At 43.5% G+C, this 25,343-nt stretch overlaps 1 protein-coding gene across 1 annotated transcript; it reads left to right on the top strand.

Annotated features, from left to right (window-relative positions):
• Positions 1-1,771: 1,771 nt before the first annotated feature.
• On the top strand, positions 1,772-20,330 carry LOC145414948 (cysteine-rich secretory protein 2-like). The gene is made up of 5 exons (XM_080284360.1): positions 1,772-1,859; positions 10,896-11,032; positions 14,148-14,293; positions 19,345-19,539; positions 20,081-20,330. The coding sequence occupies exons 1-5, from the start codon at positions 1,772-1,774 to the stop codon at positions 20,328-20,330; spliced, it is 816 nt and encodes a 271-aa protein (XP_080140486.1).
• The last annotated feature ends 5,013 nt before the right edge of the window (positions 20,331-25,343 follow it).

The raw sequence follows: 25,343 nt of genomic DNA, 5'->3' as shown, positions 1-25,343 counted from the left end.
TATTTCTTACTTGCCAGCCTCACATTTTCTCTTCCTTTATCTTAATTCCTCTCTCTCTCTCTCTCTCTCTCTCTCTCTCTCTTTTCTGTCTTTTGCTGAAACAGTATACCTCTTGCCTCTTGTTATCCTGTCTTACTTTTTTCCCCCTTCTCAAGTCTGCTATTACCTTGTTCTTTACTCTGTGTGTGTGTGTGTGTGTGTGTGTGTGTGTGTGTGTGTGTGTGTGTGTGTGTGTGTGTGTGTGTGTGTGTGTGTGTGTGTGTGTGTGTGTGTGTGTGTGTGTGTGTGTGTGTGTGTGCAGTGACCCCAGAGCCCCTCAAATGACACCCCCAGACCCACACACGGTCCTTACGCTTCCTGGTTGACTGCTCGCACGAGATGGCTTGACCCTCACTGCATTCTTGATGTTTATCCACGCTCTCTCTCTCTCTCTCTCTCTCTCTCTCTCTCTCTCTCTCACACACACACACACACACACACACACACACACACACACACACACACACACACTGAGCACTTCAAACTTGTGCTTTCAGAGTGAGCATATGTAAAGGTACAATAAATAAAAAAAAAACTGGAAATATTTGCTGGAGAGAGAGAGAGAGAGAGAGAGAGAGAGAGAGAGAGAGAGAGAATTAGTACTGACAGGATATAACACATGTCATATGAGGGATGAAGAGAGTATTCCTAGGTGATACAGGTGTTGAGATGTAATAAATATACATTTGTAAAGAGGATAACCGCAGGACACTGGTCGACCTGTACTGGGCAGTTCCTCTCTAAAATTACAGCCAGACAATCTTTCGAGAATAGGACAAGGATACACACAGACTGAAGGTGTTGAGGTACCATGGGGCGTGCAAGAGGGAAGCGGGATCTCCAAGAACCTACTCCCGCCTCCTTTCCGTAAAATTTGACATGTTGGAAGCGTCTGGTAATCGTACTATACCGTCCTTTGGGGAAAACATGGATTCTCCCCGAACTGTATGGCAGCTTATATTGATCAACAGTGTATCGGTATAGTGACAATATGATGTGATCTGTAATGCAACTCAACTGACCTTTCTTTTGTTTGGCCTTGAGACAGGAGGAGAGGCTGGGCAGTGACATCAGGAGGGCCAGTGAGAGGGTGCCATGAGCGGGCGGCACTGGCACTCCCAACCTGTACTCACACACCGTTATTGAAAAACTTGGGACGTTGCGGGAAAGTCTCGCCGAGGTTGTTTTGGTGTCGAACTGAGATCAAACTTGTTATTACTTAAACTCTGGTGAAGACAGTCATAACGAAGTGAATAAAGCCAAAAACTCCACAATAACCAGGATAAGAAAGGATAAGTGGTATACAGTAAACTCCACATCTTTCACGATCGTCAGGCACATCAACGCTCTCGACACTGTAAGTAACCTCGAGCCATTTTTACGAATTTTCTTGACCCTAAGTTTTTTTATAAGACTGATTGCTTATGCTGTAGCTTCACTTAAACTGTTACCAAACACATCAAAACCAAAGTAGAATGAATATCAAAGGAAAAAAAGAATGAAAAAACCACAACAAGAGAGTTCCTAGAGATAAGCGTAGTTAGGTGGCTGGATGTTATGTTTATCCTGCGAATTAAAGCCCCTGATATATACGAATCCGAAGCCCTGAGATGACCCTTGTACCACCGCAGTTCACGCCCCAGCTGTGATGCCTGTGGTGCGCTGAGTGGTGCTGTGTGGTGAGGCGGACGGGGAGGCTGTGTTTGGCGTGCGGCGGTGCGGTGTGGTGACGATGCGGTGTGGTGAGCGGCTATGTGTGCTGACCGTGCTGGTGCTGACGGCTGTGCTGCACCTTTCCACGTCATGGCGAACAGACAGACGTAAGTTATTGTTGTATAAATATTAATGGTTGTTCCTTATCTCATTCACAGGTGCTGATGACTAAAGAATACTTGTTAAATACTACTACTACTACTACTACTGCTACTACTACTACTAGTCCAGTATATGAGTATTTAGAACTTTGGTGTCTGAGTGTATAGTGTCTGTTGTTGGTCTGGCCTGGTGTCTTGTTTTTGTGTTAGTTATTATTCCTATTAAGCCGACTATTAAAATTTCACTGCTTAGTCTGGTAGTAATCTATGCAGAGGACATTTAAAACAACACCACAAGAACGGCAACACAACACGGTATAACACAACACTTCGCGGCATCACAATACAGTACACACCACAACTCAACGCAGCAAAACACAACACAAATTAATGCAAGATATCAGAACACAAGCAGCACAACAGAACACAACACAAAACAACACAACACAGCACACTATATCGGAACATACTGGAACACAACACAGCATATCACAGCACAATACACCACATCACAATAACATAGCTCACCACAATACAACGCAATACACACAACATTACACAGACCACAGTACAACACGAGGCAACACCACACCACACCACACCACACCACACCACAACACACCACACCACACCACACACCACACCACACCACAACACACCACACCACAACACACCACACCACACCACAACACACCACACCACACCACACCACACCACACCACACCACACACACCACACTACATAACACTAACCTCCCATAAACAACACAATAATGAAAGTGAGGCCAAATTAAAATCAGTAATGGGGGTGGTAAAATCATTGACCCCAACCAGGTACAGGTGTGGGCTTATTAATTATCCTGTGAGGTCATGGGTCGTCACAAAGGTCAAAGAAACCACTCGACCAGGTGTCAACAACATCGTCCAACCACGTCACCAACAAGGCACGAAAACCACAAGATTAATACTATGCTTAATTTCTCTTACCCTAAAACTGTCACGGGTTCATCTTGCGTCCTCAGCTGTAAATTAAGGCTGGGATATGATGCTGGTCACGAAGAAGTGCTATGGAGGGGATGTAGACCCGTGGCACAACCTTATTCCGTCAATGACATACGTTAAATCAGCCACAAAAGGATGAAATTTTGGGTTTGTTTAAGGTGGCATGTTTTTGTATTTTATCTTTGGTACATCTAAATTATTACATACGGTATATTAATCTTGAGAGAGAAAAGGAGGTCAGATATCGCCTACTTCAATTTCTTCACCACCCAACGTCTCTAATTTGAATGAAATCGTTTGCCATTAGCAGGAAACAGACGTCATACCAAAGGGGTTAATTATCGTACCCCTTTCAAATTATAACTTCGAGCGAGTGAGCGGGAACACCTACACACGCCGCTCGCTCCCCAGACCAGCGGGTGGGTTGGGGTGTCAAATGGAGAAGCCTCTAATTGTGTAAATGTTGAACCCTGAGATTTGAATTATGCCCTTTTGAAATCCTCATGAAAAATATTATGACCTCATGACGCTGACTTATTCGAAAATGATCAGACTGGAAAAAAGTGAATACCCAAAATATTTGAATAATTAGAGCACTTTATTTGACTGGACATCCCTAAAACACAGGCTTTGCCACTGTAAAGATAAAACTGGACTCAGAAGTAACGATTTTATGAGATTATGCGTGGCTGATTTTGTTTGTAACCGCTGCCGTGCTACACAAAAGGTGCAAATTAGAGTATTGGCGCGAATCACAAGTGGCGACGTGATTATTTGTGTGGAAAACAAACAACAAAACGAAATGCATTTTACCCTAAGCAGAAGGTGAAACTGCAGTATTATATGGTGAACCTGAATAACATCTGTGCTTAACATAGTTTCATCAAAAGCAAAACATGCTCCACATGGTAGCAAGGACACGCACTGTTTATACACAAAAATGACGAAGAAAAGGGAAACCAGAAGGGGAAGGGGGGTCTTCTAAGACGGGTGGGTTAGACGGACTTGGATGGTGGTGGATGGTCAGGTAAGATGGTTGTATTACTGGCTGTCCTGTGATGATTGGCGGTACAGGTTAGGGAATAAGAGTGATGTGAAGTCCAAGATCAAGGTGTTCTCCGAGAAGTGGATGAACAAGAGGGCAAGTAAGCACGCTCGTATTATGAAACCTGAGAGCATAAAAGATCAGACGAGCTCTTGGATTCTGAGACATTTGTGAAACCCCACGATGAGAGTAAAGTGTGTGTGGCTTCTCTACCTCGCAGCTGCATCCACTCTGAAATGTGGCATGCGGGGAAAAGACAACTATATTCCTTTTTACTTTTACCTGGCCTAAAAATGTCTCTCCTCATCAGTACAGAGTTGTAACAATAAATTAACATTAGAATATGGCTCTAGTCATGAGGAGATGCCATGGAAAGGGTACAGAGCCGTAGTAGTGTCAAATTTTGCCACTGAACTATATGAATTTAGCTGCAGAAGAAAACTCAGGGCCAGATCAGAAAGGGTAAAGTTCTGAGATGTATGACCCTCAGAAATTGTGGGTTTGCATTCACGTTCGCTCTCTCAGGTTTAATACACTGAATGCTGGTGACGTCTCTTTCACTTTGGTCTTGCTTCTGCCGCACAAATTTACGCAGCTTAAGAAAATCCTAACAAACTGAAGGGATTAATTAAGGCTTTATATAATCCCTCCAGGTTGAGAAGTCTAGCCACATCTGAGTAGCGATTTTACTCTGAGTTCATCACCAAGCAGCAGACAGTTGATGACCCCCAAGTGTGTGAATGACTGTGTAGATAAGTTTGTCTCTTCCCTTGCATGATACGTTTGTTTTATCATGCGACAGTGTAATTAACCCTTTCAACTTGAGGATGTAAATTTTGTTTATTCCTGCTGCTGCCAGGTGGGTTTATTCCTCGTCCATCACCCATCACTAGACACGTAATGACTTCAGGCTCCGTCAGCAGCATTGTTATAGCATGTCAAGAAGAAATGAAAAAATATCTCCGTGCATAACAGGTTAATACACACACACACACACACACACACACACACACACGGCTTATAACAACAACCAAATCCCACCAATAATGTCATGATGGTAAGGGCCCACCGTCATAATTAGGCGGTATCAATCAACGGGGAGGGGGGTGGGGTTAATTAAATCTAAGTGTCCACCGGTGCATATAATTAGGTGACGGATAAGCGCCTCCTCCCAGCACGCCGCCCCAAAATTTGCGTCATCACCCCAACACTGACGTCACGCTCATCTCGCCCCTATACATTAACACTCTCAGGCTCCGATGGTTTGATATCACCTGAGTAAAATCATCTGGCACTTGATGGATTAGAACACTATGGCTGTCCTGTCAACGAGAGGCACAATCGCGCCAGTACTCATTCTCAAGGTGTAAAATCGGATGTATGTGTGTGTGTGTGTGTGTGTGTGTGTGTGTGTGTGTGTGTGTGTGTGTGTGTGTGTGTGTGTGTGTGTGTGTGTGTGTGTGTGTGTGTGTGTGTGTTTTAACAGATCGTATAAAGACTGATCGCATAATGAATTTAGCACTGGAACAAAGGTGTAGCGAGAAAAACAATCATGTAACGAAGAAACATGCCATCACAGACATCGTATAGCGAAAGTGAAAACAAATGGGGAAATCCTCACTGATCGTATAAGCAAATTATAGAATGCCAAGTGAGGTATAAGGAGGGTGTAGTGTAATCACTTGCCAATGTACCTACTCAGTAAATACATACACCAGTCTAATAATTCACCTCTGTGTCTATAATTCTTCTGCTATGCCATCTACCATCTATCTATTTATCCATCTATATCTCTGTCTCTATCATCCATCTGTCCATTTACAACTAGTTCTTTTATCGTCCATCCATCCATCTGTCTGACAATCTGTATAACTGAGAGATGATGGAGAACTATGTACTGCTGAATGTTGATGGATATTTCTGTGGACGATTTTGCCGGGTTACAAAATAAAGGAATTGATTTTCTGATGCACTGAGAAGCAACATGGTTTCCTTTACCCTAATCAGAAATAACAGCCAAGTCAGAAACGAGGTGTGTTATACCCTCATTCCGTGACTGCTGAGGTAAGTGCTGTGATGGACGTTGTGAGAAGTGAATGGAGGTGTGAAAGGTATATATGGAAATAATCTGGTGGCAGGGGAGAACTGGGGAATATCGCCACTGACAGGTTTAGAAGAAGGCGAGTGGCCATCAACAACAGCAGCCATAGGACGTCCAGAAATGAAGATAGAGATGAAGGCAGAGGGAGAAGGATAAAAGTCGTAGAAGGTCAGTGTGGTAATCAATTACTTGTGCCAGGCTCGGTCGAACGGCTTTGATATGTCAAGCGCGAAGGTTTCACTCCATTCCCTAAAGGAAGATGAACGAGGCAGAAAGGAAGGTGAGACTGACAGAACTCAAGCTGCCAGCCAGAGAGAGAGTATTGGCTGTGGTGTTGCACTGTGTTGTATTGTTGATGAGTTGTGTTACTGTGTTGTGATATGATGCCGTTTTGCTGTGTTATGGTATCATCTTGTGTTGTGCTGTTGTCTTCTGTTCCTACGCCGTTTTATGTTGCACTGGATTTAATGTTGTGTTTTGTTGCTCATCTTTCGTTGTGTTGCTGTCTTTCATTGTTACTGTGTTGTGCTATGTTGTTATATTTGTTCTGTACTGTGCTATGTTGCTGTGTTGTGTTACTGTGCTATGTTGATGAGGTGTGCTATGTCCGAGCCGTGTTATTATTCGTTGTACTGCTTAGTTGGGTTGATTTTGTACTGTATTTTTGTACTGTTGTGTATTACTACTGTGTTATGTTGCTGTGTTGTGTTGTGCTGTGATGCTATGTTGTGTTATTGTGCTATGTTGCGGTGTTGTGCTTCAGTGTTGTAGTATTGCTGTGTTGTGTAGGTGTGTTGTATTGCTGTGTCATGTTTCTTTGTGCTTTGCTGCTGTGTTGTGTTACAGTCTTCTGTTGCCTCTGCCGTGTTTTGTACTGTGTTGTGTTATTGCTTTTCTGTTGTGTTGACATATCGTGTAGTGCTATGTTGTGTAGCGTTGTGTTGCTGTGTTGTATTATATTTAGCTGTGCTGGGCTGTGTTTTTGTGTAGTGCTGTGTTGTGCATAGTTGTGTTGCTGTGTTGTATTATATTTAGCTGTGTTTTTGTGTAGTGCTGTTGTGCATAGTTGTGTTGCTGTGTTGTATTATATTTATCTGTGTTGGCCTGTGTTTTTGTGTAGTGCTGTGTTGTGTTGCGCTGTGTCGTATATTCTTGTGTTAATCTAGGACGATCAAACAGTTTAACAGAAGAGGGCAATTCTTGGAATCAAAGGTCACGTAAAACTTCAGCCACACAGCTCGCCACACTGCACTCTCCGTATGTTGATCCGGTTACCAAGATTATTATTATTATTATTATTATTATTATTATTATTATTATCATTATTAATACGGTAACATGTCTTGGAGCGGCCCTGTTCCTCGGCCTCTCACTAGCGATTTTCGAACGTGTGCCTCACTCCCGTAGAATTTAGCGACTTAAGCCTCACTACACCACACCAAACACCGTATCACACTACAAGGCCGGCCAAAACGCCCCCTGGAGCTCCTGCATCTTGCATTTTCGTTTTTGTTTACTTACACATCAAGACGCATGGTGTGTGAAAGTGTGTATGCTGACTTTACTGTTGTTTTAGTCACTCTGCTTGGAGAAAGTGTGAAATATACCACCGTCACGCTTAGAAACATCAACTTAGAGGACGTTAACTTAGAGGACACTACCCGCGCCCTCCGCCTACACCAACCACAGTCCCAGATGATCCCACCCACGCCTCTACATCCACCCCACATCCCTTTCTTCTTTTGTTTTTTGCCATTTTCCACGGACAGAACTTACACCTTGCTTCCGTCAACGCCTTCCCTCAAACACCATCGATTTTACAGCGTGTACTCCCTTACCCAGCCACACCACCATCCATTGCCATTCTTCTTTCTCTCACCCAATACTTTCTACCCTCCCTCGGCCTCGAACTTTCGTATCTTAGACCTTCCCACTGGCAATGTAGACCCTTACTGAGCACCCATCTTCACAGGGTGTACTCAGCTCGTCCAGCCCCACTACAAACTGCCATCTTACAGTAACTCACGCCATCCACCCCACTTCTTCCTTTCTGTTCACCTCATCCATTTTTTGCTCTGCCATCTTTAACTTGAAGAAGAGAGGTCATTTATGTGTGTGTACTGTAGGGCTTGTGCTGAGAGAGAGAGAGAGAGAGAGAGAGAGAGAGAGAGAGAGAGAGAGAGAGAGAGAGAGAGAGAAACAAGTGTACGAGTAATAAAGACGAAGACACAAAGAAGATGACCCAGCGAATGACGGAGACAAGTAGATGCTGAAGAGAGAGAGAGAGAGGCAGGCATATATAAACAAACACATAAAACCCCAAGTAACTCATCTTTAACTACCAGGACAGGTGTTAAATTTCACCTTGAGTCACCCCGAGCCACGTATTCTCGTCGGGGTGAGGAGGGCCCCTAACACCTCTTCTGTAGCGATTTATTTTTCGATATGGCTGGTTGATATCCTTTCGTGCATTACCTTCGTAGAGTGTAGCAGTGTTAGAAGGATTTTATATCACAGAATAGAACAGTAAGGTGGAATAAGGAAAGTAAGTCGCTTAGGATGAGGTGTTACGGAGCTTCCTTAACCCCGACTAGACTCGTTTCCAAAGGCACTCCCTTCCCTTCACACTTTTACCGCGAGGACGATTTTTTCTATATAAATCTTGCTTTCCAGACGATTCAATTCGCCTTGAGATAGACCTGGCTGTGGAGAGAGAGAGAGAGAGAGAGAGAGAGAGAGAGTGGCTGTGTCTAACCGCTGGAGTCTGGAAAGTTTCTCTACGGCCGAATAAAACCGTCGGGTGGTAACAGTAGCTTGGCGTCATAATCGTCAGCGCAGGGAAATGGTTTCTTATGTTCAGAGGACTTATTGTTTATCTTTTATTTTGCTTACACAGGACATTTTAACTTAGGACTGATTATTAGAACTGGAGGGGTTAGACACAGCCTTTTTAAGTTCCCCCACACTACCACTGTGCTTTCCTTAACTGAGTAAAACTGTATGATAATAGTAAGAAGACAGTATGACTTTTGGCGGACGAGGTTAGCGTCACCCTTCACCCTTGAGGTCTTCCCGGCAATAGGATGATCTCACTTTCTTCGGAGTAAATAAAAGATAATTGTGTCAGCCTCCTACACGCCATTAAAGTTACTGAATCACACCCGCAGCCTCGAATAAAAAACATAATATTTCTTTTTTGGGGGGGAGTGGGGAGACGAGGTGCATTGCTGGTTAATGTCACTCCAAAGGGGGTACATCTTATCGTGTGTCTTGGTGTTTTCTATTGATAACGAGTGGCTGTTTCACTACCTCACTATCTGCCTAACTTCTCACTCCAAAATACACAGTTACAGTACTCTCACCACTCCCAGGCTACTGTGGCTCACTCTCAGTTGAATATATTTGGTGTTAGCCGGAACAGAATACTAGAGTTGTCCCTACCTTTAGATGGAGAGTTAAAAGTATGGAAAATGGGAATATACGACACTATATTATGTTGCTTGTCTGTAGGCTGTATCGTATGCATAAAGGAGAGAGAGAGAGAGAGAGAGAGAGAGAGAGAGAGAGAGAGAGAGAGAGAGAGAGAGAGAGAGAGAGAGAGAGAGAGAGAGAGTGTGTGTGTGTGTGTGTGTGTGTGTGTGTGTGTGTGTGTGTGTGTGTGTGTGTGTGTGTGTGTGTGTGTGTGTGTGTGTGTGTGTGTGTGTGTGTGTGTGTGTGTTACTTTGTTTACTCCCATCACTACAACATACTAACACACACTGCCTTAGCATTACCACAACACCACACTGCTACCATCACCACCATCACAGCACCACACTACCGCCACAACCACACAGTACCATCACTACAAAACCACACTACCACCACGGCCACACAAAACTACCACCATTACAATACCATACCACCACCACCACAACAGCACCACACTAACACCACCACAGCAACACACTACCATCACCACAACACCACAATGCTACGACAACACCACCATCCCATCACCATCACCACTTCAACATCACCACCACCACCCCAGTATCACCACCACCCCAGCACTTCCACACCACCACCCCAGCACTTCCACACCACCACCACAACCACCACCACACCACCACCACCACCACTAGAAGCCAGAGGGAGGGAGACGAGACAGTTTAAACTACACTGTTCTCATTTTACTGTGTCTTTAACTTCCCGAGGTGGCGATGGAAAGATTGTGTCACTATATTTTTTCCTTGAGAGAGAGAGAAACAGACAGAGAGAGAGAGAGGAATCGAGGTTGGAAAGCAGTGGAGAAACAAGGTGGATCAGAAATAAAAAGGAAAGTGAGGATTAGACATATTTTCTTATGCATATACTTAAAAAAAAATGTGTAACTAGATTTGTACTAGCAAATTTACAAGACCCAGAAGTAGTCAAAGCGCTTCGTTCTAGAAAAATCATAATGTTGTAAAAATAGTGTTGGTTTTTAAGGCTGGAATGCAACACGGGTATGCCACGGGGACAAACAAGACGATATTAATTCCGTGTCGAGTTTTGAAGGACACACACAGACAGACACACACACACACACACACACACACACACACACACACACACACACACACACACACACACACACACACACACACAATAAATATTCTGAATTGTTTTCGGTTCAACTCTCCTTTACAACAGTCGCCCGGCACTCGCACTCTCAGTCATACATATACACAATTTTTCATACCCGAAGCTGTCTTTCTCTGTCTGTATTACTCACTGCCTCTGAGGTCTAATCTTTTAAGGACACTGTTCCCTTGTATCTCCAAATAAATGACAGAGAGAGAGAGAGTAACTCATCATGTCACTTCTAATCTATACAAGACCGACCTCGCCTGACCTCCTCTCTTTCCCCGCAGGTCCGCGTCTGTTCGGCAGCAAGTTGAAGCTGAAGTCGCTGGCACCGGGAAAGCGGGTCATCCAGAGGCGGCTTGTACACTTCCACAACTTGTTCAGGTCGAAGGTGAAGCCCACAGCCTCCAATATGCTGGCCATGGTGGGTGGAGGGCAGAGGGAGAGGGATGAAAGGAAGGGGGAGCGAGGAATGGAAGGGGGGAGAAAAGGTGGGAAAGGAGGAAAGGAGACGGGGAGAAAAGGAGGGGAAGGAGGAAAGAGGAAAGGAGAAACAGAGGACAAAAAACTCAGCTCATTAGGGAACGTAAATGAATTGCTATGGAAAGTATTAACACGTCTGTAAAAACACAATTAAGCTAAACTAGGCAACTATACTCTAACACTATTATTCCCTTCATCCTACTGGCTCTTCTCTCTCCCCTGCCCCTTCTCCCTTCCCATCGTGAAAAGGGAGAGATGAAGAGAAGAAGAAAGGGGGTGGGGGTTGAAGAAGGGAGGGAGGAAGAGAAGGAGGGGAGATGGTGTGGGAGGAGGGCAGAAGAGGAAGATGGCGAGGAAAGACGGGGATGGAAGAGGGGGTTGGGAATGGAGAGTGAAGAAGCAGAGAGAAGAGATGGAGAAGAAGGGATGGAGAAGGGGAAGGGACGAGAAGAGAAGAGGGAGGGATGGAGAAGGAAGGTGTGGAGGAGGAACTTACAGATGGGGTGGAGGAAAACAGAGGGAGAAAGGATAGCAGAGGGAAAAAAGGGAAAAGGAGAAGATGGATGTGAAAGGAGAGGGTGATGGATAGAGAATGAAAGACAGAGAAGTAGGGGGAAGGGAAGGAGATGGAGGGGGTGAAAAAGAGGGGTGGAGTTAAGAGGAAAGGATAGAGAGGGGTGAGAAGGCAGGAAAAGACAGGGAGAGGTGAGGCTCGAGAAAAAAGGAGAAGAAAGGAGAAGTTACAAAGCAGTACGAGTATAAGGCTAACAGCTTTAAATCCACTGGTCCTTTCGAGGCCGTTCGCTTACCTCAACGATAATTTCCGGGATGACCCAGTTTTTGGCGTTGGGTTTGGCACTTTTTTTTTCTTCTTAGGCGTGTGATGGCGAATTTTGTGAAGAGGCATTTAGTAAACACCTATTGCTTTTCCATAATCTTTTCAGTGATATGCATAGGTCTACTGTGGCTTTTATAGTACACCTGTGGCTTTCTATAAACTTTGTATCAATCTGCGTAGGTCTGCTGTTGATTTAGGAGTTTACGAGATACACCGTTTTGGTTCTCAGTTCCCGCCTTTTTCAGCTGTATGGTGATGGAGTTTGAGAAATTTCACGTATGTAATGCTCATTTTTTCGCCTACATGCTTACCAAAGAAGTGTGTAGGTCCGCTGTAGGTCAGTGTCTGAGATAAAGCAGTTTTTGTATTCAGTCGGATGCTGCTCGAACTTTTTTTTAGCATTATCATCGCAAATTTTGAATCAAGACACGTAAGTATGCATTCCAGCGATGTGCGTAAGTCTGTTATAGTTTTAAAAATTTTGGAGAAAACCCAGCTGTTGTGTTAAATTTGGCGCTTTTTTGCAGTTTTTATCAGCAGTATGGGAGCGAATTTTGAAAAACAGACACATGTAATATCTGTTATTTTCTGATAGATTTATAACGATATCCGTACGTTCCCTATGGCTTTAACAGTTTCCAAGATAACAAATTTGGTGCCTAATGTAATTCTCTCTTTTTCTTTCTTTCATTTTTTTTCTGTCTCATATAATCGAACCTTCCTTCACTTTTGCAACACATGATACATTTCCCTAAACATTCCAGCAATGTGTGTAGATTCGCTGGAGCTTTAACAGTCTCCGAAATAACACACTTTGCTGCTGTACGTGGCTTAGGCGTCTACACCCTTCTATATATCTTAGTCTGTTCATTGCTCGCTCGTTCAAAAAATATCTCTGATCAACAAGACGTATGGAAACCGTAGATACGTTAAATTATCTGTCTATCAATCCATCTACCTATCTATTATCTCCATTCTTGCCTCACCATCCCTCCTTCAAATTATCCTTACCTCATGGATTCCTTTTTTGCAGGGGTAATCGTCTACCTATACACAAAATCTCGTGTTCCTTGGTTAAAAACTTTGGCCGTGCATAATGGCTTTGTAGGGACTTCTGGTGGCTGCCATTTTCCTTGTAAGGGGCAACTGTAGGTGGTCCACCTTTCCCAAAACATGGCAAAGGTGAACGCACATCAGTATGCAAAATTTCATGTTTTTCGGCTAAAAACATTGGCCGTGAGTAACTAATTTGGCTGAGGACAACGGGGATCGCCCTTCCTGCGTGGGGTGGCTCTCGAGGGTTTCATCATACTTATAACCTGCCGCGAATAAAGCTCAGTCCTTTGTCAAAGTTTATGTTCCCAGGTAAAACGCTCACCATGCTTAACGGTTCTGGGTGGAGTATGTAGGGGCCGCCGCCCCCGTGGGGGGCAGCCCTCGTGGGACCCACCCTGCCTGAAGCCTTGCTCGGGGGGGTTATCTACTTGTACCCTTGTGCAAATTTCAATTCCTAACTCTCCTTTAATAATGCCTTTCTTCAAGAAAGTAAAATAGTTCAGTGGGTGAGTGAGTGAGTGACACAGGGAGAAACATTACGACTGGCTGCCCTTTGGGATGCGGCAAAACCCAGAACCGGAATTCCTGGTAACATTTTATATCGAATGGTGAAACCTTCATTTACCAGCCAGTGGGATGCCAGCACTTCTTTTCCTGCAACAGGCCGGTCATGCTGAGGAGGATGGGAGACGGCTGACCTGCTCTCACCCGTCTCAACCAGCACATTTGTACACCACCAGTTTATGTTAAGATCATCAACGAACGCAACTGATGTAATCATACTGGAGCTTATTATTATGCTTTAGGATTTCCTGTACTTCTTAAGAATATTTTCACTGCCCAGTTACCGAACGCCTGCGGACTGGAAGTTGGGCACCCCTTATCTGGTGATGCAGTTCTGTTCTGAATGTTGAAAAAGAATGTATGAATTTACTGGTGCTGTAATTAACTTTCCACTTTTGCAGTAAATGCTGCAGGACAGGATGGCAAACTGTTAATAGACCTGATCAGTTCATATAAGAATAATGATTCACTTCGAGTAACTGAATCTAGTTATAATGCTAAGCCATACATATCTTGCTTTCATGTTTAAAATGCTATAGAAAAAACAGTAACGATAATAGTAATGTTGATACTACTAACGTCCCTGTGTATGTGGCAGAGTTACTCCCGTGCTGCAGCGGTGGACGCCCAGCGGTGGGCTGAGGCGTGCCAGCTGCTGGTGCATGACGGGGCGCCAGACCGACAAGTCCGACGCCTCGGTGCCTGTGGCCAGAACATCTTTGTGTCAACACACCAGGTCCCATGGTAACGATGAACAACACATTTATTTGGTATAAGTACTGCTACAACTAATACAACGTGTTTCCGTTTTCTTTTCCTTTCTGTATCTTTTTTTTATTTATTTTTTTATTTTTTTATGAGTCAATCTGTGTGTGTGTGTGTGTGTGTGTGTGTGTGTGTGTGTGTGTGTGTGTGTGTGTGTGTGTGTGTGTGTGTGTGTGTGTGTGTGTGTGTGTGTGTGTGTGTGTGTGTGTGTGTGTGTGTGTGTGTGTGTGTGTGTGTGTGTGTGTGTGTGTGTGTGTGTGTGTGTTACTCCTATGCAGCATCACACTCTTAACACGAGCCGCATGCAAAGATCCCACAGCACGGAGGGAGAGCCCTGTCAATGTCAGGAGAGGCAACAGCGTCCTGAACTTCTTCCAACCATTCCTCACTCTAGCCGCGGAGCTAGGTCCAGCCCCACCTCCAGCACACAGCATGTCTCCCAAGTAACAAAACTCCTCCACACGCTGAAGAGACTCACCAGGCAGATCAATCCTATCGCGCCTGACAATCTCCACATGCTCTCCCGACACACCGCACACTTGAAACCAGTATTATTTCACAGTCTACCTCTAATATCACTAAATCTCTTATGCTCTCACTTATCACAAACACTGCAAAAGATGGAATTACTTCCCACGCTCTTGTGGCAAACAGCACATGGCCACTCTCCCTCTTGTTTGACAGTACCGCCATCAACCCTAGATACCATCACCACTGTTTTATCTGCATTTACTCTTAAGCCTTTGTACTCCACGCCATCTCTCCACTTCCTAAACCTTTCTCCCTCCTTCCTTTCATTCTCTGCAATCAACACCACATCATCGGTATACAACATCTCTCATAGTAGTCTATTTCTGAAGGCAAGTGAGAGGGCTTTAAGCACCATGATAAACATCAAGGGGCTCAAGACTGATCCCTGATGCACATCAACTATCACGGAAAACTCATCACTTAAATTTACATTCACTCTCACCTGTGTGCGAGCATCCACATACATAGCCACAACCACTCTAACCAGCCACTCTTCGATCTCATGCGTTCTCATTGCCCACTTCACCACTTCCCTTACTCTGTCAAGGGCCTTCTCCAGATAAAAAAAAAAAAAGTACAGATCACTCTTCTTTCCTAGACATTTTTCACGAAGCTGTCAAATAATGAGTAGGGAATCAGTGGTGTCTGCCTTGCATGAAACAAAGCTGCATCTCATCAATGTTCACTCGTTCTCCAATCACTGCCTTCACATTACCTTCATTATCCGGTTCAAAAGTTCTATACCTCCGTGATTTCCTCTTTTCAGGGCATCAACCTTCCCCCTGTACACATTTACAGTCACACTCTTCAGCCAATCAAGCCGTATCCCCTCGCAGTTACACTTGATAAACATTAAAACAGGTGTATTTTGAGAGAGAGCCACCAATACACTTCCAAACCAGTGCCAAAACTCAACACAGCACCCTCCTTCCCCACCACTCAACCCTACTCACACTCAACGTATTCTTCTGCTTTATCCTCCCCTCTCCTCGATCTCCTTCTCTTCTCCCTTGATGTATATTTTAACTCTGGACTGTATAATTTTCCAGTGCATCTCCAGTGACTCTCTCTCTGACTTTCCATTACGACGGGATTGATCGACGCAGGAACTGGAAGCATCGCCCACTCTCACACACTTTGATTTTCAGACTGGAACGGTCGTGTGTGTGTGTGTGTGTGTGTGTGTGTGTGTGTGTGTGTGTGTGTGTGTGTGTGAGAGAGAGAGAGAGAGAGAGAGAGAGAGAGAGAGAGAGAGAGAGAAATACCCTGAAAGTCACCATCGTACATAACTTCATTGTTCTTAGTAAACAGATTCTGCAGTGTCTTTAACGCCTTGTATTCGCTGACTTCCTTTTTACTGATTCTCCTTGCTACTTTTACGCTACATTTTCCTCACCTTTGGACACGCCCCGTACTGAAGGGGCTAAAGGAGGCTGTGTCTAACCCCTCCAGTTGAATTAAAGAAAAAAAATGTGTCCAATGCTGAATACCATTTTCTGGAGATATCGGGAATACAATGAAAAATACATCGTTGTGAAGGGATTGAAATTAATTCTGTATGATTCTGTTCACTGACTAAAATCCGTAATACCCTTCGTACTCATTAATTTCACTAATTTACCCCCCTCTACTCACCCCCCGCAAAAATACAGGCACGACTTGACTGAATTCTTTATCACTCAACTTCCATGACTCTCCCTCAGCTTAGTAATATCGCCCGCTAGCCTGAATGGAGTTAGAGGCGACCATACTGGAATATGTACAATGTATATGAGCGAGTCAACTTGCTAATAATGTTAAGTTCATAGAAGTTTGCCATCCCACTTCCTTGTCATTAACGCAGACTCTTGAATTATCTTGTTTCGAAATATTAGAAAGTGTATACAGTCATTTTCGTGGCTTTCGACTTTCAAATCAGCAAGGCGCGGCGCACATTTCACTCGATATTTATGCCTACTTTGGCCTTTCGATATTTATGCCTACTTTGGCCTTTCTTATTTGTATTTTTTGCTCATTAGCACTATATTGCCGAAATCTGAGAAAAGCCACTTATATAAAACCCATTACTCTTACATGAGGTTTCCAACGATGTACGCAGATCCGCTGTGGCTTCATCAATTTCCAAGGTAAACAGCTTTTGGTACCTAATTTAGAGATTTAATGCCTTTTTCCAGAAGTGTGACGGTGAACTTGGAGAAAAGCTACTTAAGTAACATGTTTTCTATAAGCTTTCCAACGATATACGTAGGTCCGCTGTTGCTTTAATAATCTCCCAAATAACAGTTTTTGTTGCAGTTTGATGCTCTGTTTGTCACTTTGGATTTTCTCAGCAACAGGAAGGCAAAATTTTGATGGAAGTCATTTTAAGTAACCTCTATTCCTTTTCCAAACACTTTCCATCGATGCTTGTAGGTGCGCTGCAGCTTTTACAATCCCCGAAAAAATATTGGTGCTGGTTGGTGCTCATTTTTAAAAACAATAAAGTGACACTCGCGACGCACTTACCACCTTCTCAGCGATGTTTCTTGACTCCTACAGCTTTACAAGTCTCCGAAATAACACAGTTTTGGTATCATGTGTGGTACTGGCAAAACTCGACCTGTTTAATTGCGTTCTCGCTCGTTCTGCTCGCGCGAACTATCACATATTTTAGTTTTTCCGATCATAGGACCCGATGATGGTAAACACTCTCAGGCTCCTATGACTCACCTTCCGCCTAATAAAATACTCTGGCTTGGAAAAATAAAATGCGTGAAAGAAGACACGACCATTACCGACTTTACCTGTACACCATCTTCCTGTCCTTTAATGATCCCCGGTCTCCATCTCTCTGGACTGATGCGTCACGGTGGCGAGGGTCCCGTTGCAGCTGTGACGTCGTTTGGGCCATGATTAAAAAAAAAATCCCAGTTTTTTTTTTGTGAAAGTGAGATGGCGGCCTGGACGAAAAAATCACGCTGTCAGCTCCTGCCAGTGAGATGTGTGTGTGTGTGTGTGTGTGTGTGTGTGTGTGTGTGTGTGTGTGTGTGTGTGTGTGTGTGTGTGTGTGTGTGTGTGTGTGTGTGTGTGTGTGTGTGTGTGTGTGTGTGTGGCTCATTTACTGTACTTTGCAATGATGTTACTTTTTTGACCCAGTTTATGTTCTTTCTCTTTACAGCAATACATATTTATTTGTAATGTGTGCCATTTTCTTACTTCCATATTCATCCATAGTTGTTACACTCTTGTCATCTCGATTAGAAATGATAATGCGCTTCATGTAACAGTTTAATCTGAACGAAACGATGCGAGAAATAATGTTGATAAGCCCTTGATAAATGAGAATGATGATGTGGAAGATGGGATGTCTAATGCGACTGAAGTTCAAGGGCATTAGCAGGAAATCCTTCTGTCCAAGACTGCTTGCCTCGCGGAGATATTATTGAGGAAAAATCATCTGGTTTCTGTTCACGGCAATAACGTATCAAATGTGATCTATCAAACGCCAGCTGGAACACCTCCTGCTTTCGTGGCTCGAGAGTTTCCTACAACTGGTAAAAAGAACTCGTCAAATTCTCGTACCTTCTGTAACGAGATATTTTCATATATAATGTTGCTTTTCATGGAAATTCTTCGTTACCGCCGCTAAAGTTAAGTTTTTGCCTGTGTTGCTTTGTTTCTCTGTTAGCAGAATTACTCAAAAAGTTATGAACAGATTTTGCTGAAATTTTTTGGAGGGGTAGGGTATGACCCAAGGAAAATTCCAATAGATTTTGGTGGTGATCCGGCTCATCATCCGGATCCTGGAATTTTTAAAAAGAATTCTCTTCCATTGCAGGACTGTGGCAATTTCAACATTTCTGAATCTACCTCGATAAATAACGCCTACAATGCTGGAACAAAAATTACAAGATAACATCTCCATAAGAGCTACCACACACTCCGCCTTGGAGGAGGTTTGCAATCTCGAACTGCTCGTTTTGCGAATATTATTACTAAAAAACAAGAACAAAGGGTCACAAGTCAGCTTAAATTACTGTCTCAACATTACTGGCTTTAATCCTGAATCACATCAATCCTAAGAATGTCATTGTTCCAATTCAGCTTTATTTGAGATTTTGCTTTGAAAATAACAAAGTTTCACGTCACTAATCTACGATCCTTCCCAAGGGGTTCGAACAAAGATGTGGAGAACATAAGAGTTACGGGCATCGATAATGGTTAAGAACAATGTATCAGAGAGAAATAGTTACGGTCAGCCTGTATTTTAGTAGTCAGAATGCCCCATAGCTTAGACCTTCCAGCATATTCGATCCCCTAGAGCCTTCTCGGTCACGAACTGGCATTTGGCGAAGTAGACTGGCTATCTGTCTTTGTATGTACTGGAGTAAGATAGTTCAGCCTCGTGTCGCAAAGGGATAAAATGGGATTGCTTGTTCCCGTTTATTATTGTTTTGGTGTATAAAGTTGAGCTGCTGCGAATGAGACAGTAAGAGGTGCGTGTTGTGTGTGTTGGTCAGGTTCTTCGCGGTGCAGACGTGGTGGCTGGAGAAGAACAATTTTACCTACGACGGTGCCCACAACGACCTGGATGTGGTGGGTCACTACACGCAGATGGTCTGGTACTCCTCACACAAGCTGGGGTGTGGCCTCGCATACTGTGCCGACGCCAAGCCGAGGCCATTCTACAACTACGTCTGTAACTACTGTCCCATGTGAGTCGTAGCACCACTTTTATTACAAAGATCACCGAGTTTCACCAACCGCGACTTAACTAATTCATTTATAACTACATCTGTAACTTTTATTTTATCTAAACCACCTTCCTTCCATTTACTGACTGGTGATTCACTAACGGCTGTACACTACCTGTTGGATTCGTAGTATTTTCGGTATTCATGATTCAGTGCTGAGTTACTTTTACTTCTACACCCTTTACAAAAGAATCCTAATAATTTAGTAGATTATTTTCAGCAGTATGTGGTTAAAATATTGTCTCGGTATATGTTGTGTTGGTAAAGATGGTGATATCATACACTTTCACCCACTGAGCTACTGTAAATACATAACTATCTGTTTGGCACATGGCTACCCGAGTATCTTGGGATCAACCAGCCATACAAAACACACGAAATGTAGAATTAATAATGATTTGGTCGGTGGCAAAAGCAAAGTAATGGCGAAAATTGTTGATTCCGTGTTTACTTCAGGGTTTGTGATGTTCACCTGTCTTGTCACTGCCTATTGTGCCGGCAGAGGGAACCACCTGGGCCGGTTGTGGCGGCCGTACGACACTGGACGGCCATGTTCGGCCTGCGAAGGACACTGCAAGGCCAAAAAGTTATGCACCAACTCCTGCCCGTTCGCTGACCAGTGGAGTAACTGCAAGAGTCTGAAAGAGGCTTTTCCACGCTGGCTGTGTGGGGGCGGCACACCAGAAGGCAAGGAGCGGCTGCGGAACTGCGGCGCCACGTGCAGGTGTAAGGGCAAGATCACCTATCCATGACTCCCCTCCCATCACACCCGTAGGAAGAGTACATGACGTGGTGGCGCTAGGCACAGAGAAGCTGCTGATGCTGTATTCCTGCCATCACTGTATTCCACTGTACACCTACCAGCCAACACTCTTTAACAACAATAGTGAACAAAACCATGGAACGAGATAGTATGCTTGCTACAATACTGAACAAAACCATGGAACGAGATAGTATGCTTGCTACAATACTGAACAAAACCATGGAACGAGATAGTATGCTTGCTACAATACTGAACAAAACCATGGAACGAGATAGTATGCTTGCAGACAATAAAGGATGTCCCAGGAGTTGACATACTAACTTCAGGAGGTGATTCTAATAACGCATGGAATTCGCTACACTTGTGGAGTATGAGTAAATGAAGTTTAAAAATAATTGGTTATACTGGGAAAAATATCCATCTCCACCGTATGTTACCATCCTCTGTATTCTTCAATGTTTTATTTTTGTGTCAGACGTCTCGTAGTGCATTCGTTGAGTATTGTCTGGGTTTTCTTCACTAAAAATAAAGAAATGAAAAGCAAAGAGGATGTTAACACGGGGTGCAAATCGATATTTTTTTTCCATTAGGCCTACTGCCGTTCAGATTCAAATGCTTTTTACTCATCGCCTGCGAAACCAATCTGTATTCATAGAACCTTTATATCTTAGAATGTCCTCAGGAATCACCTCTTGAAGTCAGTACGTCAATTCCTGGGACACCCTATTTTATCTTGTCGCTGGGTAATGTGTTTGTAAATATTCTGTGTTATACTTCCCTTGTAACAAAGAGGAATAAAGTATGGTTGTTTCAGAAATAGGACCAGGCGAAGCTGCTGCAGTCAGGATGTTGCGGGAAGATAAAGAACGTACTCCCCTTTGCCTACAGACACATGGTTGCAGTGCTCACAGGTCCAGACATTTGTACTCTCCCTTTAGGTAACTTTCTAAACTGCCTGGGTCGTGTTCTGCTGTGCACGAAAGGGTTAAGACACTCCTAAGTTTAAATGCAGTCTTGTAATCTTGTTGCGTCAGATATATTACGTGGATGCTGTTACTGGAGAGCATCACGGGACTGTGAGATTGTTTCATTTATATATCTGGAGCGACTACTGTGTTCAAAGGGGATATGAAAGAAATGTTGAGGCACTGTACAGGTCGGGTCGGAACATAATTATTTTTATTGTTATGAAGATCGAGAGTTCGCCGTAGTTTCTTCACGCTGATGTTATGTTAACTGTAAAAATATTTTATTCAGTAAAGAATAGCGTCCATAAACTTCGTATTTTTATAAGCACATCATGAGCTGAAATGGGCTGAGATATAAGCTGCGTGTAATATTTCTAATGAATTTTTATTCTATGGCACTGTTATTTTGTTTTCCTGGTACAGATAATAGGATATTGTTACCTTTTAAGGAACCTGGTGATGCTGGACATCATCTTGTAAATGATGCAAAGGAAACACAGAGGCTGGAACCACCGACCAACCCGTCTTTCCACTCCCACCGCCACCGCCTTCACCCACGCTGCTACACACCCACCACACGCCTCGATGCTGCCATGTCCAGATAGTAGTAATATGTACCCCAGTATTTTCGCCTGATATGCCGCTTCTACAACACCTGCACTGCGCGCCACACATCATGGAGCTTTTAGATGCCGGGTCAAAAATTGCAGTTATTAAAAAAAGATACAACATCCATATGAACTAGCTGGGGCTCTAATACTGCACATACATTCATCACACACACACACACACACACACACACACACACACACACACACACACAGACCGGTCCTTCACCTCTCTTATCTCACATCCGCTCTCCTGAAACTTGATTTAACTCTCGCGATAAAAGCCTGACTCAAAAACACGAGCATCCCCACTGCGACCCTCCAGGCGTGTGTTGGTGTGTATCTGGCTATCGATCTATCAGGAAGCCCCACACGTCAATCAACCATCTTTCATGGACGGGTCACCTTCAGTATGTTATTCCGGAACTTTCTAAAAACATACGTGACACGCAAAACATGCTCTCCGTCGGGAACATGAGGGATCACTATTCTTTTTGTGTTGCACACTAACGCTGCCTCACACATCATTGTTCCCTCACACATGCGTCTACTTTATATTTCGATGATCAGAGGAGTGGACTGTTGAGATGAAGGTCGCGGATTGTGGCTGGGAAGAGTTTAAGAACATGATTTTTCTTTAACGGAGCCTCCACTGACACTCCTCCCTTAATGAATAAATAAATAAATGTATATATAAACTGTTATAGCAGTAGTCCGACTTAGCACTCCCTCGCATCTGTCAGAATGGAGAGTTTTGAATCAGGGTAAAAGTAGTATATGCGACGATGTGTGACGTCATTTGTTTACGTGTTGGAAGATTTAGGCAACAAATAAGCTTCCTTGCCCAAGCCCAGAGTCTGAAATATAACAGCCGCCACCAAACCTGGGAAGTAAGACCATAAATGTGATGTGCGGCTGCAAGCTTGTTAAGAAGACACATAACATCACTCTCGGGCAGGGGATCTAGCCAGAAGTACACAGATTCCAAGTACAGACTCTCACGCGGAGTAAATCTTATTGCACATCTCAAATTTCTTTTTATAGCCGGAATTTCAGAGGGTAAGGATATGAAAGGGCCGGGAATGTCACCACCTTGCAGCATTTCAGCCGTCCCCTCCCCTCCCCGGAAATAATAGCGCTTAATGAGGGCAACACCTGCGGTCTACAAGGTGTTTAAGGAACGAGCATTTGATTTTTCTCTGTTACCACAACTTTCGACCAATCGTTCTCGAATCGAATTACTTCATCCTTGCGTGACTCTCAACCTTTCCATCAAGATTAATCCAACTAGGACCAAAACTATCTGACCTGAGCCGGCCCTGTGCCTTTGACCTTAGACAAATTATTCTTAAAATGGGATCCCTTCACTCTTGCCGTACCTTCATCCTTTAGACCAAGTTTAAGCTAAATCAGATAATAATTTTAACCTGAACTTTCTTCGCAACCTTAATCTTTGACCAGTTGTTCTTGATCTCAATCGGATAAAAATGGTTAAAGTTGACGCTGATCTGTGACCTCGGCCTTTGACTTATTTTTCTAAAAAATAATAGGTCACCCCTTGCCTGACCATCAACCCATCCACCAAGTTTAGTCGAGATCAGGTCACAACTCTTTCCCTTATTTTGTTCTCACCGTTCCCTGCTGTCCAAACTCCCTTGCTGTGGACTAACGTCTTTTGTTCCTTTGATTTCTTCATATCTCAGTGACAGGAAAGTAAAAGTAAATTATGTATATTCCAATTTCCACTCAATTAACGCCGGCGTGCCGCAGGGATCAGTTCTGGCGCCAACCCTATTTCTGGTTCATATTAATGATCTCTTATCTGTCACCCACAATCCCATTCACTCATATGCAGATGACTCAACACTACATAGTTCATTCACACTCAGACACCCATTTACAAAGTCTAATATCTCCACCTCTCAACTCAGTACAGCCATCTCCATAAATCAAGATCTATCTACAATCAGTGAATGGGGACAAAACAACTTTGTCTCTTTTAATGCTAGTAAAACTAAATATATACAGTTTACTAATAGACAGATATGGCACCTCCAGTGCTACTAATATTCCCATCTCCAAAAGTATCGAAATTCTTGGCGTCTCACTTAACAGTGCCCTCAGCTGGTTCATGTCAGATCACTTGCCAAAACCGCCTCAAAGAAACTTGGATTATTGTACAGAGTCCGTAACTTCTTCGCCGATGAGAAGTTAGCTATAATTTATAAGAGTCATGAGCACTGTCAGCTTGAATATTGCTCACCCTTGTTGAATGGTTGTGGAGAGGTTGCATTAAGACAACTAGACAAAATTCAGAATCAAGCTGTTAGAATCATTAACAACCCTGCCATTACATATAAACTACCTCCCCTGCAAGTAAGAAGGAATGTTGCCTCCCATGCATTATTTTACAGTTATTTTTTTGGCAAATGCTCAGACGAAGTTGCGTCCATGGTGCCACCTCTCTATGCCTTCCCTCGTGCTACACGGGCATCTGGTAGCGCTCATGACTGGAATGTCACTAAGCCATATTGCAGAACTTCTGCCTATCAGAATTCTTTCATTCCCCGAACTGCATCTCTCTGGAACTCGCTTCCCCAGAGTTGTTTCCCTCCAAATTTCAACCCACAGCTGTTCAAGTCTAACTGTTACAGATATTTTATGAACAGAAGACACCGGTAATCTAGCGTATAGATTATTATTTTTTTACTCATTTGTTTTTCCTTCCTCCGTTCTGTTATTTATAAACACACACACACACACACACACACACACACACACACACACACACACACACACACACACACACACCAAAACAGTAAACCTTCAGCGTTATCTTGCGAGGGTGGAACACATACAGAAATCTCGAAGCTGGTGCCTGATCCAGCAGTAAGTCAGGAGAGGATCATATGGCTGAGAGGAACTGGAAAAACTTGAATGAAGGACAGAAGGTAATGAGACAATAAGAGTACTAAAATTTGTACAAAAAGAAGGTGTAATGTAATAATGTACAAGATAAAAGTGAGCAGTGAAGTATATGGCTAGAAAGTTGGGTCACGGGGAAATGTCACTTGTGAGAATTTGCAGACGTAGTAAAGGGCGAGTTTTTTCTTTTTTGATGACGAGGAATGAAAGAGATGAGTAAACGATCATTATTCACTCCAGATGCATGTAGGAGCCTGTAGTGTCTCATGTGTAAGACTGAGACGGTGAAAATGGGTCTAGATGCCTGAGAGATGTGTCTGGAAACAAGCCTAAGTATAAGTGGGATTAACACAAGGAAGAATAGCATAGGAAGAATGGAACGAGTCTTGAAACAGGCCTGACTGAGTATGCAAGTCTTTATAGTATATGGATGCTTGGGTGTTAGTGGCAGGAGAATCGAAAAAAAAAAATAAAGATGTAGGGATTGTCTAGTCATACAAC

The sequence above is a fragment of the Coenobita brevimanus genome, chromosome 101 (genome assembly GCF_032717465.1).
Source record: "Coenobita brevimanus isolate Jiangsu-jjx chromosome 101, ASM3271746v2, whole genome shotgun sequence".
NCBI classification, from domain to species: Eukaryota; Metazoa; Arthropoda; class Malacostraca; order Decapoda; family Coenobitidae; genus Coenobita; species Coenobita brevimanus.
Note: the sequence above shows the minus strand (reverse complement) of the source record. Positions and strands in the feature narration are given on the sequence as shown.

Coding starts and splice junctions, on each gene's coding strand:
- LOC145414948 (XM_080284360.1), top strand. CDS start 1,772: ATGCGGTGTGGTGAGCGGCTATGTGTGCTGACCGTGCTGGTGCTGACG. Junction 1,860..10,895: donor GTCATGGCGAACAGACAGAC/GTAAGTTATTGT, acceptor CTTTCCCCGCAG/GTCCGCGTCTGTTCGGCAGC. Junction 14,294..19,344: donor TCAACACACCAGGTCCCATG/GTAACGATGAAC, acceptor TGTGTTGGTCAG/GTTCTTCGCGGTGCAGACGT.